Source organism: Dermacentor albipictus, chromosome 10, assembly GCF_038994185.2.
Source record: "Dermacentor albipictus isolate Rhodes 1998 colony chromosome 10, USDA_Dalb.pri_finalv2, whole genome shotgun sequence".
NCBI classification, from domain to species: Eukaryota; Metazoa; Arthropoda; class Arachnida; order Ixodida; family Ixodidae; genus Dermacentor; species Dermacentor albipictus.
In genome coordinates, this window is record NC_091830.1 from 47,889,097 (window position 1) to 47,907,552 (window position 18,456).

The window sequence follows — 18,456 nt, forward strand, 5'->3', positions numbered from 1 at the left end:
AAAGTGCTCTGTTCTTCCATCTGGCCGGCTCGGCTTGTTAAACTGGTACAGGCCGGCTCGGCTCGGCGCTGTACCTGTTTTAGAATGCTCTTAAAACAACAAAAGACAACAGAGAGCAAATATAGTGGCTTGCCTGCTCGCATCCTATTCTGAGCCGATACTCAGTTCTCTGTTGCGGATAGCTACAGACGAACGCACTTGAAAACGAAGTACAGCGGAAGCCAAAAGAATGTTACCTAGTTCAGTGCACAAGGCTTGTGAGTTTCTACCGAAATATGCGCACCGTAGCTATTCCCCGCAAGCCCGTGAAGCCATATACTGTGTTTAATAACCACCATGTCATCTCGTCTGTTAACAAGCATCGCTTCCTAGTCGTGATCATTGATCGCGGTTTCACCTCAACTCCACAATGCGCATTATTCAAGAAGAGGTCGTTATCCACTGCCCTCCTACTACGAAGGTTTGAGGCATGTAAGTGCTTGCTACGCTTGAGGTGCACAGAGGGCCCTCTTTGTGATATTAGGACACAGTGGTCCGCCGCTTTGGAACACGTTCAAGGCAAATATCCGTGCTTTTGAGATTATACAAGGTTCAAGCCCCACCGAGGTGCATCAGTCTCCCTCGTTGCGCAGTAACGGCTGTGAGAGACAGAGAGAGATGTAAGCTTTAATGACATGCTGGAGATGTTAGCCTGGCTGTTCGCTTGACATGCTTCTCGAGGTGGCGGGTGATGACTATGTTATAGACAGTGATATATAATTAACAGCTCATACAGTCACACACACACACGTGACGGTTGCCATTGTGAAGGACTATGCGGTCACGATGTGCATCATTGCCGACTCTGTGAGAGCACACACCTGACCTAATTAATGGTTACAAAACTGTAATTTCGCTTGCTTGCAAGCGTCGGAACGACGTGCAACATTTTCTCGTTTATTGGCTGATCACCATGACATTCTTCTGAACAATTCACCCACGGCAAGACAGGTGCCATTCTTGTGTTCCCTCGCAGCGCCAGCTGTAGGTCTCATAATTTCAGACGTCACAAAAAAGGCCGCAATGTCTGCATTGGCTTTCAACTAAGTGTTCTTACTTTTCCGCGAGAGGTGTATGTGACTGCTAGCAAATTGCACCGACGGCTCCATTTTCTTGGAGAGCTGCTGTGATGCCGTTATCGTTCCGCTTAAGTTAGCAATGTTCCACTTCACAGTTACGACACCGATGGCCACTGATCTTGATTGTCTTCTTTCCGTTACTACTTATGTCATAGAAGAAGCACTGAAAAAAAAAGGGGAAAGTGTTTTGTGATTCGAAGCCAGTGCTTCAGAGCTTGCTGAAAGCCTATATCACCGAAACTAGGACCAGTTGATGTCCGCGATCCGGAAGGTTTACCATTATGCTCTTTCAAAGCGTGAGGACATTTTCACTGGTTGCCTGGTCATAGCAGCCTCGTTTGCAATGACCCGTTGAAGGTTACGCAATGTCCACGCATGACACCGCCAAGATAGTTCGGATAGCCCTGTCTAGAGTGGACCCTGCCAAAACACTTGTTTCACTGGATCGTAGCACCAATCTAGATTTTCCCGTCACTTCCACGAAGCTCCAGCTGTCACAAGGCCAATAGAGTCATTCAGGGCTGGATGTGGCGTTCACTAGGAGCAATTCGTTGCTCAGTGGAATCAGAGGCACAATTTCATGCGACAATTACGGCTGTGAGGACTCTATCGAACGTATCTGCATCTGTACTCGCGGTGACCCCCAGCGCCTCCTACTACTCACTTCTTTAGATGACCTGTGTTAGCAACGAATGCGCTCGCCACCAGCTCCTCTACATCGGACATGGTCTATTTCTCTATTGTAAAGGGAAGCGCATTTGCCATTACAAGCTACGCTAATTATTCTTTTGTGTGCCTTCAAAGAGGCCGTTTCTTGCGCGTATGTCTTATTTCACTGTGTATTATAATTAGGGCAGAAGCTTTGGTGAGTTGGTTTTAGCACATAACGGCCGTGGGGAGAAAGTTAGAGAAGAGAAAAGAGCTCGAACTTCTAACTGGTGTTGATTTGCAGACGAACACTTCTACATAAGGCAGCGATGCGTAACTCGACCGCACGCAATGCTTCCAGCGACTTCATTAATGCGTAGCAACCGTCTACATACGACGTCTTCAGAAAGCCATGGCTTAGAATGCGGGGCCACGATCTTTCCGCGACTGTCGACTTATGTTGCGAAGAACTTCGATGCCGCATCCACAATATGTGTCCGGGGAACTACTGCTATGGGCGCCCCCTACACGACGGAGCTTAGAGCGTAATTTTATCGCAGATTGGCACACTTACTTCAGCGACGCGCAAGCCTACGCGTCTGAAAACTGCAATTTGTACGTAAGCGTGAAAGTGCAAGCTGCCACCTGTCTACTTCGTGGAGCATTCAGCCATGTAAGTGCAAAGCGTTCTGGGTTGATTTGTTGGCTGAGTGACGGCTCTGTGCACATTTAAATTCGTAAGTGACACAGGGACTCGTCACAGCCTTGAAATTAAAAAAAAATATTTAAAAAACATTCTGCCATCCGGAGTTCCTGAACGGGCAGCTAATTTAGTTGCTCGAGTGATTGGGATCCCCCATGAATAAGAATGCGGTCACTCTTACAGTGAAATCGAGCTCGAAACCGCTAGCTCAGGTATATAGGACGCGATTGCCGCGAAGCCACCACGGAGAACAGACGCAAATTTTGTCATGCCTATATCCGCACGGAACTACTTAATTCTATCTACCGCGGGCACGTGATGTCGATATCGAACAAAAATATGAAGCGAAACCATGCATCAGTGGCCTGACGATAACATTTCCTCTTCCGACTGACAGGGCTAACAAGACAAGATGATATGCACCAAGGAACAGGCTCATATCAATGACACACATCAACCCTGCGCAACCAAACGCTACGTCTATACGCATCGATTGAAAATAAGAAACATATGCATATTCTATTTGGGCCTGCGATCACTCGGCCTTGTTAGTGAAGTTACGGTTGTTCATTGGTCTGCTGCCCAGTGGCCAAACCCATTAAACGTTATGCGAGCCCGTCAGAATACAAATTAAGCAAGCTAGAAGACCACAGATTATTGAGCGGGTTCTTTATTTAGTGCTTCATTCACTGCCTTTGTAGCGATAATCACTTACGTGTTGCTAAGAGCCACTTGCTAATAGTCGCACGACCAAATTAGTTACACGTGACATATAAAAACAAAAACGCGCACACGACAAATAACATCAAATGTGTGGCTTAGGTTATTTTGAAAGAGAGCATTCAACAAAGCGGATGCGTGATTAAAAAAAAAGTTCTGTTAAAATACCACACAACAAATTAGTGTTTACTTAAACTAATAGAATTCTGAATAATTGTGAAAACGTTTAAAAATATTGACAATACTCAGAGGCATTAAATTTATTCCTAAATATTGCAGCATGGTAAAAAAAAGAAAAGAAAAAGCTCAGGCGACGATTCAAGCAAAAATGCTTTAGCAGCGTTCACGAAAAGGACGCGGCACGGTGTAATGACTAAATGAGTATTTTGTATGCGGTTAGGCACTCTTAGTGGCTTTCGAAATTCTATTATTCTGAATGTGTATGACGCAACACCTATTGTCATTTTGAAAGAAACAAGGCAAAGCTTTTTCAGAGCACTTTCAGACATTTTGAATCTGGGAGCAGTTCTTCCGAAAGTAGTGTACATTTGTTACGTGGACAATTTAAGCTATGCGAACGCCATGGTTTTGAACCGATCCTTAATGTCGTAATGATCGTAGACATATCGAACGGTGGCCACGGATGAGCCATACAAAGATTCCACTCTGCCTACCAGTTTCGGCTGCGCATTCTAACATGACGAGAACGTCCAACGTGACGTTAAGTCCAGAAAATCGGAGAAAATATGTGAGCCATCAATTTGTAAAACCTCGCTCTTGTACTTCATCAGTTGACGTTGTGCTGTCCGAGCCAACCGTAGGAAGAGGATACCATGAAGGCTTCCAAGCAAAGTGAGATTCAAGGGAAGTCTGGGTTAATTGTCTTAAAACTACTTTTCTTTCTCTCATAAGGAGCGAACTAAACTTTACTCTGTGTTTTATTAAATTAGGGATTTATCTGCAATCATTCCTTGATAAAATCACACCCGGAAACAAGCCAAACTTCCTGAGGTAGCCTCAAGAACTATGTCTTTGTCCAAACAGGCTATATTTATGAGAGGTTTTTTTTTTTGAAATCCTCAGGACCTACATTTCGGCTGACACTATGAAATTAAAATTGCGCGGAATGTTTCACGCGGATAAACATGAAATTAGGGCAAAGCCACAAGTCGTACTAGCCAGACTGCGCAGTCTACTAGCATGAAAGGCGTTTTGCACATCGTCAGTTAAATAGCTGATTATGTCGTGCATGATGGCGAAAACTTGCATCCAGAGATGTGGCTACGAACATGAATAAGCTTTCCATGGGAGCTTTCAGTAAATAACGATGACTAATAAAATTGAATGTTTGCAATTTCTGTCGCTCTTTTTTTGGCGCAAGAAAGGCTGATGCGTAAGAGGCTGATGACCGGAGGACTTAACTCTGCAATTTTCACATTTTTGAAGTTAGCGATACAAATTATGAAACCCCTACAACATAATTTAGAGAATTTCATGCGTATTTCCTTTTTAGCTCCGTGATACAGTCGCATGGATGATAATATTTTCTTTCATGGACCTATCTCAATCTTGCGTGCTTCCGCAGAAATGGGCCTCTACTAACAAATTTTACGATAGAATTATTCGTAAGAAAAAATTCCAGCCAATCCCGATGCCGGACGTACGTAATATCAGGAAGGGTGGTCAGCGAATAGGTAAAATCACATTGAAACAACAGCGTTTTGAATTCGGCGCCTAATTCGTCATATTCTGTGTCCCTCTGCTTCGAGTTGTCGATTCATTGGCCTCGCTTTGTAATCTTCTAGGTTAGCTCACATGGTGGAGTGACCCCTGGAAACGCATTGGTCTCGCCTTCTATCACAGAACCAGGGTGAATTTTCGTTGATACTTTGAGAGACAACCTATGTGTTCGCGTTTTAGTTTCGTGCTGCAGTCCGATGGATGAGAATATTTTCCTTTCATTGTATTACAGCTCCTCCAAGAGCTTGATAAAGCGCAAAGTGCGCCTGCGCTTTTCATTTATGATTGGCCACATTACTCAATTACTGCGCTCCGAGTGACTGCGTTAAGTAAACTTACGCATAATCAGCTGACACTGGTTGCGGCGCGATTTCGCGTAAGGCTCGCAAAACCTGACTAGAACGCAAAAATGTTGCGATGGCTCTGAAAGATGTTCGAACTTGATTGAACCCGTTGAAAGCATGCTGAACGTGTTGGTAATTTGCAAACTACGTTTCAGTTAGCGCTGCTCCTGTAAGTGAGTCGATCTGAGGATGGCTTGAGCAAGGCCCGCGTGCCGTTAAATATTTTAAAAAATAAAAAAATGCTTTATTTAATACGTTTTTTATTTTGTTTACCACCAATCGAGGTTAGTCTGTATAACGCCGACCACGAGATTTCGGTGGTACAGAACCGATGTTAGCTTCCGACTAATCCGGAATTCAAGCGTGGTATATAGTCTAAATCACATTTTTTTTTTCACTATGGGAGAGGGTCAATTCGTCATGCTGCTGACGATGTCGAATATCCCCGTGTAACCGAAAAAACGCTAGCATCTGGGGATGGGGCTGCATTGGTTGATTTTTTCTTCAAGAATACGGGGTTGGCAACGGGGGGCGAAGGGTTCGTAGACGCTACGAGGGAGCGGGGTTGAAGAAAAGAATACAGAACAGAATTCGGCCTACCAACACAAAAACCACAGCACTGCCTGGGGCGTTCCAAAGTAGTCACGAACACAGCGAAGCCACAGAAAGAAAAATTGCCCGGTGATTCTTCGGATTCTTGACTGAGAGCGGCAGGCAGCTCGCCGCCGAACACGATTGCGCTGCGGTCCTTGGCTTTCTGCGGTGTTACCGTAATACTTGCCCCTCGCGGCCCTCCGTATAACTCGAATTCTAGATCGAGATAAGCGGGAGGAGATTGTGCGCGCGTCGCGTTCCGTTTGCTTATGCTTTCGCGTTTCTGCATTGAGGAAGCGTTGCCCTGGGAAAGTAGCGGCGTAGGGGGACGGTTCTCCTCTCCTTACGATCTCGGTCCGAAACGGAAAGGGAGGACGTCGGAAGCCGTGCGCTCCTGGTGAGGGCTTGTCCACGCGGACTGGCGGCACACCTTAGGCCCTCCGCCTGTGACGTAGGCCGAAGGGCACCACGAGGGGGTGGAGGGGGGGGGGGGGAGGGCGTGTCGTGTCGGTTGGGTATAAAAGCCCGTCTGCCTGTGCGCAGAAGACACACATCTTCCGAAGCCTCTCGATCGCTTGTGCTCTGAGCTATCCGCCAGTCTACACCATGAACGCCCTGGTAAGGATCTGCCGTTGTGCCGCTCCAGGAACGCCCGGAAGCACGCGTTCAGTTTTGAAAGCTTCCCGATTTCATTGGTTGCGGTAGAAGGAGAAGTTTATTCACTGGAAAACGTCAGCCGGAAAGTGGAGTATCTTTTTTGCGCTATCTTATTTTAGTGCCAATAGGAGTCGCCAGTTCGCCGGGTGGGTCTCGGGCACCTTTGAGGCGCTTCTGTAAGCTCGAATATGAATGCCGTATCAAGTCCTAGAATGTAGAACGATGGCGGGAGCCTGACACGGAAACACTGTCGCTGCAGGTATCCGAAACGCAATGATTGTAAACTGCTGGCGCTCTCAGTTCAACATATGACGTTGTCGGCCGTTGTTTACGCCGTGCAGAAAGTGTGCACCCGTTTCTGGAACCTTCTTTTCCATCTAATGCCTACGCCAGAATGCTGAAAAACCAAATCACCCAGCAACATGCGTACCACACTGCAATAGCACAGTTAGGATCACGGACGCCGTGTTTATTTTATAATCATTGTGGCCGCACGTACCTAATTTCAACATTAGAAACGGCGTAGTTGGGATAGCTCCAACTTGAGTATAAATTGCGCGGCGTATTGCAATGTAGTTGCAATACAGTGCGATTGGCATGTCGTTGGAATTTTGTGGCGCACCCCTGGCGTGTTTTGGCGCTTGTGGGAACCGGCGGCATATTTGCCACTGCGACCAGAAATGTAGTTCTTGAATTTCCAAAAAATGTATTCTAAATATGAGGCCATCTGACGTTACCTGCTTCACTCCGTAGGAGGGAGGTAACGCCCCTTGCAGAAAGCAATCGTTGGGAGGTCAGTCATATATGGGCACCAAAAAAAAACAACAACAACACAGAATTGCCAGTGACAAGATTCTTGCAGGTTTTTACGACAAAGGAAGCGTTGAAGCACATGTGAGAAAAACGACGCTAATATTCTGGTCCACTATAGCATAATTGCTCAATGGTGACTTTGATAAAACTCGTGTATCAGCAGTCACAAGATGCCATGCTTATCAATAAGGCATCACAATAACACGAAAATATCTTTCCGTTGGCTTGAATGCTTTCAATGGGACCTATTAAGCCTTACATAAACGTTATTGATGAGTACGCTACTAATCAACGTAATCGCCGTTCAGCGAGTAATCTGCTATTGTCCACTATTGAAGAAAAATTCCACATTTCGTTGATTGTCGTGGCGTAACGCAAGCTTCTGTGCAGATCTGTATTTGTCACCAACTCCCGAGTTTGGCTTTACCGCGCCCATTCCTCAACAACTTTTACTAGAAGACATAATTCCGCGAAACCCACGTCAGTGTTTAAACATGAGCTGCACAATATTTTGGTGTTTCCTTTAGCAGCCTTAATACTCTGTCACTTTAGGCAATAGTACACGCGTGCAGAGGCCTCCAATTAGGTTCGACAACGAATCTGTAGTGATGAGCTTGTGATAAGTATTATCGCTTGCAACTGCACGGTCAAATATAGAAAAGAATGTCAACGAGAAATTGTAGAATCGCGAAGCAGGCAGGGCTCTCTTGTGTTGTTCAGTCCTTGTCCTTGTTCGTGTGTTCAGAGCAATGATCGAAACCACGATAACCACGCGAGTGTACAGAAGGCGCACACTCATAGCGACGCATAGAGTGCGGGGAACAAACTGAGCATGAAGGCGCTAATATCACACTGTACCTGTACAAAACTACTGCTCTTCCAAACTACTGCTCTTGCATTGCGAAGCTGCCTATTACGTGAACTGGCACAAAACTCACGCCATCGTATCTGCCTAAAACGGTATCAAAAGCAGAGCAACTGATCTAGAGCTGTGCGCAGCGGCATAGATACACCATTGGGTGGTTCTCCGCACATCTGTATTTCATTCTGCTCTAGCGCAAGAGCGGCGGGCGAAACAAAGAGATTGCTGTATTAAGCAGCGACATGGAGAAATTGGGGATAATTTAGATAAGAGGCTTTTGCTGATATGATGTCCATAATCGGGATTGGATACGATGTGCCCTTGCGAATACTTCTTGCTTAATAACCTTTCTGAATACGTGCCCTAGTGTTTTTTCTATCCAGTCGTGTCCAGCTTAGACAAGTAAATATCGCAGGTTTGCAATGATCTGCGTTAATGTGTAGCGATGGACAAATACCTTAGCCAGCGAATTTACATGGCGTCTTCTATGCCATGCCCCGATAACTTCAAAGAAATTCATGTATGCGCGTTTCGTGTGCGTGTACGACCGGATTGTCCCACAGTCCAACTCTGCCCGCTTTGTGGTTCATAATGCATTACAGAAGTTTTTACCTGCCAGGTGATTCTGCATGCTGCCCACAGTTTCTTCGTGAAATTGTTTATTTTATTTAGTTAGCACCAAGAATCCAGGACATGCCGCGTAAAAACGCCAATAACAGTGTTGACCTAGATAATACCCTTAAATCTAAACAGAGTGATGGCAACGGGTGCCACCTAATCTAATAACCAGAATTTGTAAGAAATGTTTCTCATTTCGTTATGTCGTAGAGCAGAAATAACAGTGAAAAGCCTAGCTAGTACACTAGTTGTATTGAATAAAGACAATTTGATTCTATATTAGCTAGTGTCAATAAAAATATCAAGACAGCATAAGACCAGCCGTAAATGCTTCTCCCCAAAGTAGCCCCATCCTCAGAAGACATTCCTAACAGTATGTGGCGTACAGAGACAAAATGATCGAATCAGCGTTCTGTGCTTCCAAATCGTCGCAGGTCAGCAGCGTCCTACTAAGTGCCCTGGTTGCCAGCGCCTTCGGAGGTTTCATCGGAGGCGGCGGCGGCGGTGGTCTGGGCGGCGGTCTGGGTGGTGGATACGTTGGTGGAGGTGGTCTCGGAGGCTACGGCGGCGGCTATGGCGGAGGCTACAGCGGAGGCTACGGCGGAGGTCTCGGAGGCGGCGTTGGTTTCGGGGGTCTGGGTGCCGGTGGCCTCGGCGGAGGCGGCGGTGCCGTCGGTGTCGGAAGCAGCGTCGTCCTGCTCAGCGGTGGCCGGGCTGGTGCCGGAAAGTCTGTGGCTGGACCGGCGTTCCTGGTCCGCACTGTGCACCACGTCAACCAAGTTCACGGCGGCGGAGCCATCGTAGCCCACTCTGGTCTCGGAGGCGTCGGCGGAGGCGCCGGCGTTGGAGGCGTTGGTCTCGGCGGTGGCGTTGGAGGGCTCGGGGGTGGCCTCGGAGGTTATGGAGGTGGCGTCACCTACGGTGGATATGGTGGCTACGGTGCTGGTGGCTATGGTGGTTACGGGGGCTACGGCGCCGGAGGCTATGGTGGGTACGGCGCTGGTGGATATGGCGGCGGCAGCGGTGTCGTCGGCAAGGTCTTGGTCGTCAAGCACCACAAATAGGCATCCCCTTCTAATGTGTTCAACAATCTGGTAGGTCACTAATGTTGCTTCCAATGTCAAAATTTTCGGAATGTACACTTCGGACAGCATGCTATGTCGGGTCAAGCGCGAGACAGCGTGATTCTTCTAAACTTACTTCGCGAGTAATGGTAAGCACGTCGTGATCTTGAGTCAAGACAACAGCGTGAAAAAAAAATTGCTTGAACTGTTTAGATTTGTATATGTAAATAGAGAGGTAGTACTTTTCAATTTGCTCAAATAATTTCGCCAAGAACTAAGCCGGACGCTAACGCATTGAGTAGCTCTTTGCTGGTAGTTTTGCAGATGAACTGGAGCCGTCACATGAGTCGCACTGTCATATTAGTGACGCTTGCCAATTTAAAGACGCGATCACTGCTCATTACGAAGACGATCGTTTTTGTGGTAAATATTATAAAAAATAAAGTATCCGCACGTTTATGCTGTATTCACTGCATATGAATCACGGCTATTTGTGGCGTACGTTAATACCTGCACATGTGGAGCAAAATGTCGATCACATTTTTAGCACGTCTGATTTCAATTTCAGTGATGTGCACTTTGTTGGCTGCCGCACGCCTATAATTTCATATATTTAACCAAGTAACCAAACAGAATTTACTGCGAGTACATGGTTTGAGGTACAATCAAGTGCTCCACAGAGACGTGCGCTTTTCGGTTATATCGTAAAGAAACACCGTGAGGCACCTCAGAAATTCTTGCGGCGTATGCATGCGAACCACTTCAGTGTATTTGCGTCAAATTATGATACTTATGTGCAAACATATTTCCCTTCCTTTACAGAGTGAAGAAACTTCCACCGAAAGCCGTATACGCCGTCGACCTCTAGGGGAAAGCGGTGACAGCGCACACCAGTTCTCCAAGTCCAAAGGACGACCTCAACAGTGCAAATTATGTTCGTGACTTGTGTAAATACATGTTGACGAGAGCGTCCTGCCTCATCACCCAAAATAATTTGTTTCGCCTCCTTCATCTTCAACATAAACCTGCATGTCACACATGACATTGTGGCCGGCATTGTTTCGGCACTCATCCAGACATCTGCAAATGGTTGCAAGTTTCCCAACAATACATCACTCCCTGATTCGACTCGATAAAATAGCTCGTCTAGTCATGATTTTCGCTCATTCTCTTTGCTTTTTCATCAACAGTAAACAACTTGCAGTTAACGAAATTCATTCCGTCTCGTTTGTACACAAACCATTCAACGTAATATGCCTTCAGAAATAATGTGCTGCAAGTACATCTTGGATCGGGCTGGCTGGTACTATGTGCTAGCTCTGACCCGGAAAGTGCGGTTACACGCAACTATGCTTACAGCTGTCGTATCCAGTTATGAGTATTGATTGTTATTTTCTCCCTCATTGCAACATGTCGAACATGGCTATTGCTTAGTAACGTGGTCACTGGTATAATGCCTGACGAATAATAAACGAGAAGAAAGGGGGTTAACGGAGGGGGCCGATTTTTATTAGTCGTCATAAGAGGCCAATAATGACATTTAAGTGCCTGCTTAGGCTTGTAGTGACACTTTCGTCAATTTGTACAAAAAAGAAACGTCACAGTGTGGACAAACAACATCAGTAACCAGTAAACTCAGGGATAAATTTCACAGTAACGTCAGGGACCACGATAGAAAAAAAGGGTGTTAAGTAGTAAACAAATACATTGCTTGTACAGAACGTCCGAAAAACTTACTTTTAGTTTTTTTTTACATATAAGCGTTCCTTGAACATATAACATATTCCTTGGAGTTGGGCACTGAAATTAAAGCAGAGCTTTTACAACTCAAAGCGGAATGTCGAAGAGGTACAACGTTAGAATAATCGTGAAAGCGTTTGGTAGTTCCGGAATAAAACACAACGTAAAAAAACGAGGCAAAGCATGTGTTCCACACTCGCGAACAAATGAGTCCCGGTGGGATTATATCATCCCAAGTGTCTTCATATTACCTTTTTTTTTTGTAACGCCCGAATTTCGCTCCGGCACTTCATTAAAACTTCTTTCTTTGCGAGTTGGTGCATACTTGACATAAAAACTGTTACAGCGCAAACACATGCAACCGCAAAGTATGTCCTGTATGTCACAAAGGGTGTCCTGTCCCTTATACATTGTGGTGACATGTGTCTGCGCTGTCACAGTTTTTATGTCAAGTTCGCTCCGGCCTCGGAATACACGCAGTACTAATTCATGACTTCGAACTAAGTATTCCCATGCACAATAGCACTCGCACCACTTCCACAAACAACGAGCAGCACAAACAGCCGCTTGAAAGCGCGTCCTTAAATCTGGGCACACATACCTCGTGGGATCACGGACAGCAGATCGAGAGCCTTGGCAACAAGCCTGCAAGAGCTCGAAGCAAATTACCACCGCGCAAAACGCATTGACAATGAACGCGTAACATCGGCATCCACGCCATGGCACCGCACAACTTGTACATGCCAAACAACACGCGCATGGTCGCTTGCCATTATTTCAATATGCGCACTTTTTCGAGCAAAGTTTCCACAAGAGCTCTGCAAAAGCTTCACACTCATAGGCCAGCGCTTGGCACGCTGGCCTATGGCGCTGGCAACAATGAAATAATACGAAGAAGGAAGGTTTGCTCCTAGGATTTGTTGCTCCCAGTGGGTATCATTTTGGGACTTAGTGTGCTGTTTTGCTTTTTGTGGCATTTAAGTTGAAAGATTTCGTCTTATGTAGGCGTTCTGTGGAATAAAGAGGGCTGTTTTGTGCTGGTCGCGTTTTAATGAAAGTACTCCCGCAGCGGCATGCTAGGGCTCTTTTTGGTTCCTAGTAACTTTTTACTTTCTTTTGTTTATATTCAGGGAAGACGTTTCGATAATGTTTCTCAAATGTTGCTTTGGGATATGAACAAGAAGAAAGGGGATTACCCGAGGGGCCCGATTTTCATTAACCATATCAGAAGCCAACAAACAAAGGCACTAAGGACAACACAAGGGAAATTACTTGTACTTACCAATTGAAATAAACAAATTATAAATTAATGGAATTGAAAGTGGATGAAAAAAGCACTTGCCACACGTGGGGAACGACCCCACAATCTTCGCATCCACAACCTTCGGTCCCACAACCGTCGCGAAGGTTGTGGGATCATTCGCAACCTGCGGCAAGTTGTTTCTTCATCCACATTCAATTCCCTTAATTTATAATTTCTTTATTTCAATTGGTAAGTATAAGTAATTTCCCCTGTGTTGTCCTCTTTGTTTGTTGACTTCTTACGCTTTGGGATAGACATTCGAGCAATTTGGCAAAGATACTGGGCGTGTGTGCGGTTTATTGGGCACCACCTTGGTTGTGAGCGACACTGGCCAACAATGTCAGTGCTAGCATTATGCATATACGAAATAATCAAGAAAGTTGAGTGGTTGACGGCCGCCATGGTACCTTAATAATGTGTAAAGCACTGTAGGTGTATCGTTGAAAATGTACACTCGGCTCCTCAGTTGACAAATTATCATTTCGGCCAGTTTCATTTTTCTTTAAATTATTATGTGCACGCTTCAAAAGAAGACATAATGTCCCGTACGTTTGTTCTAAATGAATTGTCTGTTCATTCGTTTGGTTGTTTCTTAGGTCAAGGATTTCTTTGGAATGTGAGCATTAGATATCAAGCCAGCTTGCGTGTTGGCGCCTTTAGGTCTAGCACCTTTTTATGTACCCTCTATACTTAAATCACTAGCTTGCCTTGCTCATGTCCGCGCATTTCGTGAAACGTGTTCTACGTGTCGTGCTCTCCGGATTCGCGTTTCCTTGGCCTCCTCGTTATGAAGGGGCTTGAACCTGCATGCGTAAAAGAAATCCTCAACATATGCTGACGCGACCTCCGGGAGCACTCCTCTGTCATGCTTTCATAGCGCAATTGTGAACTTTCACGCCGTCCAGAGGGCCCAAGAACTGGCGCAGCGTCACCACGTTCTCGTCCCGACGGGGGCGTCACCTACGGCTTCGGCCCAAGGAGCTCCCCGCGTGCGATCTCCAACGGCTTAAACCCCCTCAGGACCTCAATATAGTTCTTGACTGGCTGACTGACGCGTGTAACCTCATGCATGGTACGTAGCACGGAGGCTCGCAGCGAAGTACACTTTCGGAGCATTTGTTCATGAAAGAAACACAAAGATGCTTTTATTTGTAACAGAATGAGGCATGTTCTTCGTAAAGTGGAGCTCTTCAATGCCCATATGGTGCGGGCAACATCACATGCGTGTTGGATGCCCCTTCGTTGTTTCTGCGGACCCGAGCTGGTCAGTGTAGCCTACCGTGAAGATGTTGAGAGTGAAGGAATCGGGGAGTTGGCCGGAGAGTATCGGTTTTGCTCGGTGCTGTGGCATACTCTAGGATATGCTGCACAGGATGGGGCAGTATGGGGAATACATTATGCTCGCACACCAACGGTAAGTTAGATCGCTAACGCTTTTTAGGAACGATATTTCCGTTCATATCGTACGGTTATTTTTCGCGATTACCACTGCAAACCTAGGCCAAATTTCCTTCAATTCAATTTGGCGGGAAAACCTTGAGTTCCGCTATAGGGGTGTGTAATGTCCCGCATTTCAAGGTGCTTTTTCATATTTGGGCCGCTCTGGGGAAGAAAAAAGCTTGGCGAAAGTTCATGCGTTTAGTATTTGGTTCCATTAGAAAGCTGTGTCGTGCTTTACAGGCGAAGATATGTTGCCAAGTTCCGGGACATTGTGGCGAGCTTATGCGTGAACCTAAGAGTTCCACCTAGCTATTGGCCCTTATCGGTTTACGACTACATGTTATTCAGAGCTCAGTTTACATCCACATGTCTTAATTCATTCTTGTGTGTGTGGGCGTTTAAAATAGGGTTTTGCGGCATACATGCAGTATTGCACCACGTAGTATAGGGCTGCGCTCCGCAAGTTTCATAGCTCGACAGTGCGCCTGCTGCTATACTTCACTTAAGCCTAGGAATCAACCAAAATCGGCCTCTTCTACAGAAATGCATGGCTTGGGATTCGAGGGCACGACCTTTTCTGCGCGGTCGAGTTAGGGTGCGAAGAATTTTGATGGCGACTTCAAGAATACATGTCCCGGGAACTACGATAACGTTCATCCTCTGCGCATAAGATGTGCCTATTCACTTTTATCACATACTGACACAACCCACCGTTAGGCAGATACACTCATCGCACGACTGAAATGTAAACACATACGTGAAAGTGACAGCAGGTACCTGTATGTTGTATTCGGGGTGCATTCAGGTGAATGCAAAGCTTACTTGGTTTATATATCGGCTTATTGACTGCGCGACGCACTTTCAAGTTCCAGAAGCAAGAGAGCTTCTAAGAGCTCCGAGGTCCCCAACCAGGAGTGTCTGAACGTGCCCATAATTTAGGCGGTGGAGAGTTGCCTACACCACATCAGCGGGAATGCGGTCACTGTTGAAATAAAAATCGAACTCGAAACCTCCACCTTAGCTGCAGAGCGCCAGCGTACAGGGAAGTACTTGATTCTTTGTACTATGGTCACGTGAAGCCGACATCGAGTAAAAAAAAGTATATATGAGACGAGGGTATGCAGCTGGGCCTGACGATAAAATTATCTCTTCCAACTGGCAGGGCTATTAAAACAAGGAAATGATAAGTACTAAGGCACTGGCTCAAATCAGTGGCACACATGAGCCCTGCGCAGACAAACATCGCGTTTGTACGCATCGTTTGCGACATAAGAACCGTATGCATATTGTGTAAGTCCCTGTGGTCATTCGGCCTTGTCAATGCAGCGATGGCTATCAGTTTGTCTGCTGCCCAGTGGTCAAAGCATTAAGCGTTATGTGAGTCTGTCAGAATAGAGATTAAACGAGTCAGGCGCCTACTGCTAAGTGAGGGGTGCGTTTTCTTCTGCTTTATTCTTTGCTGTCGAGGCTACAGTCGTTTATGGTTTGCTAAGAGCAGCTCGATAAGATACGCCTGATTGAATTAAGTACAGGTGACACAAAGAACGCACACACGCCAAATAACATTACTCGCGTGCTTAATACTCTTGAAAAAAAAATAGGACCTTCAATGGAGTGGATTGCATGGTGGAAAAAAATCTGGTAAGCTAACACACAATAAGTGAGCATTTCTTTTAATGATTGCTTTATGGTAAATGTGTAAACGTATCACAAAACTTCCAAAATTTAGGAGCATTCAAGTTATTCATAAATAATGTAGGCATGCTAAAAAAAAGAAAAGAAGAAAAAAAGACACTAGGTATGATGATTCAGGTCAGAATGCGTTGGCACCGTTTACGACAAGGCCGTAACATTTTAAATAATAACCATCTCAGCATATTATATTAGGTTAGAGATAAGTGGCTGTCTAAATTTAATACGCTACCAAGACTCAGGCAATACAAGATTTTGTCGTTCAAAAAGGGGAGATGTTTTTGGGAGTGCATTCAGCACACTATATTTTTGAAGCAGTTTCTGCGAAAGTTTGATGCGTTGGTTACGTTGTCTATTTATCCTACGCCTTTGCTTTGGTTAAGAGGAAGCTTTGCCTCGGGCGCTCCTATCTAAATACACGAAAAAGGAGAATTCGTTTTTTGCGGCAACCACTGCACCAAATTTGACGGGATTTGTTGCATTTAAAACAAAAACTTAAAATCTAGTTACTGTTGGTTTCGAATTTCCGATTGAGGTTGTCAATTTGTTACTAAAAATTGGCAAAGATTGCAGATTTTCAGAAAACGACACTATCAAGTTTACAACTCTGTAACTCAGCAAAAAAATGATATTGCAATTCTGTGAATTGTATCTGATACCACATCTAAAGCGGACAAATTCGACATCTTAGACAGGAATCTCAAAAAAATGTATTAATACGTAATCACAACTTTGGCGAAAGCCTCGTAAAAAACGTAACAAATTCACGTAAGACGTAAAATGACATATGACGTTTGTCCGCTTTGAATGATCTAATGGATGACGTTCAAAGAACCGCTATATCTTTTCTTGATGCAGAGGTATTAATTTGTAAACTTCGTGCTTCGATTTTTTTGAAGCTTCCGAATTTTTGAAAATCTTTTTAACAAAATTCAAGCCCTAAACCGGAATTCCGCTTGCAACAGTCACTAGAATTTAACTTTCTCCCTCAAATGCAACAAACTTTATTAAAATCGGTCGAGGGGTTATCTCAGAAAAACGTTTTTGCGTTTTTACGTGGATTTGAATAGGCCGCGTCGCAGTTGGGCCCGAGCTAAAGCTTCCTCTTAAGCCGACCTCGAGTGTCTAAGCGAAGCTAGACATATAGAAGGGCGACCACGGGCCAGCCATACATTGATTCCGCCCTGCCTACAAGTTTCAGACACACATAAGTTTGTAAAGTGTCGCTCTATAAGTTCATCAGCTGAGGTTTTGCTGTCAGAGAGAACGGCATCGGAAAACGATAGTTTAAAGGCTTCCAAGCGAACTGACAACCGAGTAAGGAAGGCAAGTTACACCTCATAGATTTACTTAACAAAGCGCAGAGTTCTGAAAGACGTTGGCGTACCCAAGATGATGGGCGAGATAACGTGGTTTTATATTCATATTCCAATACGTACGTAGTCGTCTGTCATGGCAGTGCGTTTAGTTAAAACTATAGAATTCACTTTGCATTCTTTCGTAAGGAATAGACTAGGCTACACGCCACGTTTGATTACAGTAACCAATTTTCCCCCAATTTTGCCATGATTGAATGACACCCAAATAGCGACCCAAGCTTACTTAGTTCATAAAGGTATGCCTTCGTCAATCTAGGGGAAACATATTGGAGAGATTTTTCCTAACACCTCAACACCTTTTTGTCTCTCCTTTCTACTAATATGGGAAAAATAATTTAAGAAAGGCGGGCGTTTTTTGACGCCAATAGACATTGAGCTGGGGCCTGCCAACACAGAATACCAGGAAGTCTCGCCAGTCTATTAGTAGAGGAGGACGTTGACACATTGGAAGATGAATGGCTGATTATGCTGCGCAACTTAACGAAAATTTGCGTGAAAAGATGAGGCAAGGCGTAGGAGTGGGCTTTCAAAGCCAGGTTTTGCTGATAGTCGGTGACTGTGAAAAGTGACGCGTCCGTATTTCTGTCGTGTTTTGCTCCACTGAGGAGAAATCCTTTGTCCTGCGGCAACTAAAATGTGTCGAGGTGATTTTCACAGGCACGGACTCTGAAGACGTAACACAGCTCTCGATAACAAAAACAAAAAATGAATCACAGAAAGTGAATTATACATAAGATATTTACACCAATGGTAGCTTCACGTAATGTAAATGCACACCGTTTCTCTTTCCGCTTTTTTACTTCCGGGGGAAAAGACGCACACCAAATGACCTTATCATTTTCAAACTTTTGTTTATAGTTTTATCTTTCCCCATAACTGTATTAGAAGCCTTACTATTGCGCAGGAATAACGACTCCCAAGGCTCCTTTCTTCTAAGCAAAAAGAAGTGCCGGTTTCGGTTGAGACAAAAAACTAAGAAAAATCGTACAAAAACCGAGTTAAGCTGACCATAAAAATCTCA

The 18,456-nt window shown here is 45.1% G+C and overlaps 2 protein-coding genes across 4 annotated transcripts in view; one reads left to right on the forward strand and one right to left on the reverse strand.

Moving 5' to 3' along the window:
- LOC139051035 (b(0,+)-type amino acid transporter 1-like) overlaps positions 1–18,456 on the reverse strand; it is a 228,778-nt gene that overhangs the window by 41,688 nt on the left and 168,634 nt on the right. The gene's annotated exons all lie outside the window — the stretch shown is intronic.
- On the forward strand, positions 6,419–10,874 carry LOC139050609 (uncharacterized). The gene is made up of 3 exons (XM_070527189.1): positions 6,419–6,485; positions 9,252–9,911; positions 10,704–10,874. Exons 1-2 carry the CDS (start codon positions 6,474–6,476, stop codon positions 9,879–9,881), a joined length of 642 nt encoding a protein of 213 aa, XP_070383290.1. The 5' UTR covers positions 6,419–6,473; the 3' UTR covers positions 9,882–9,911; positions 10,704–10,874.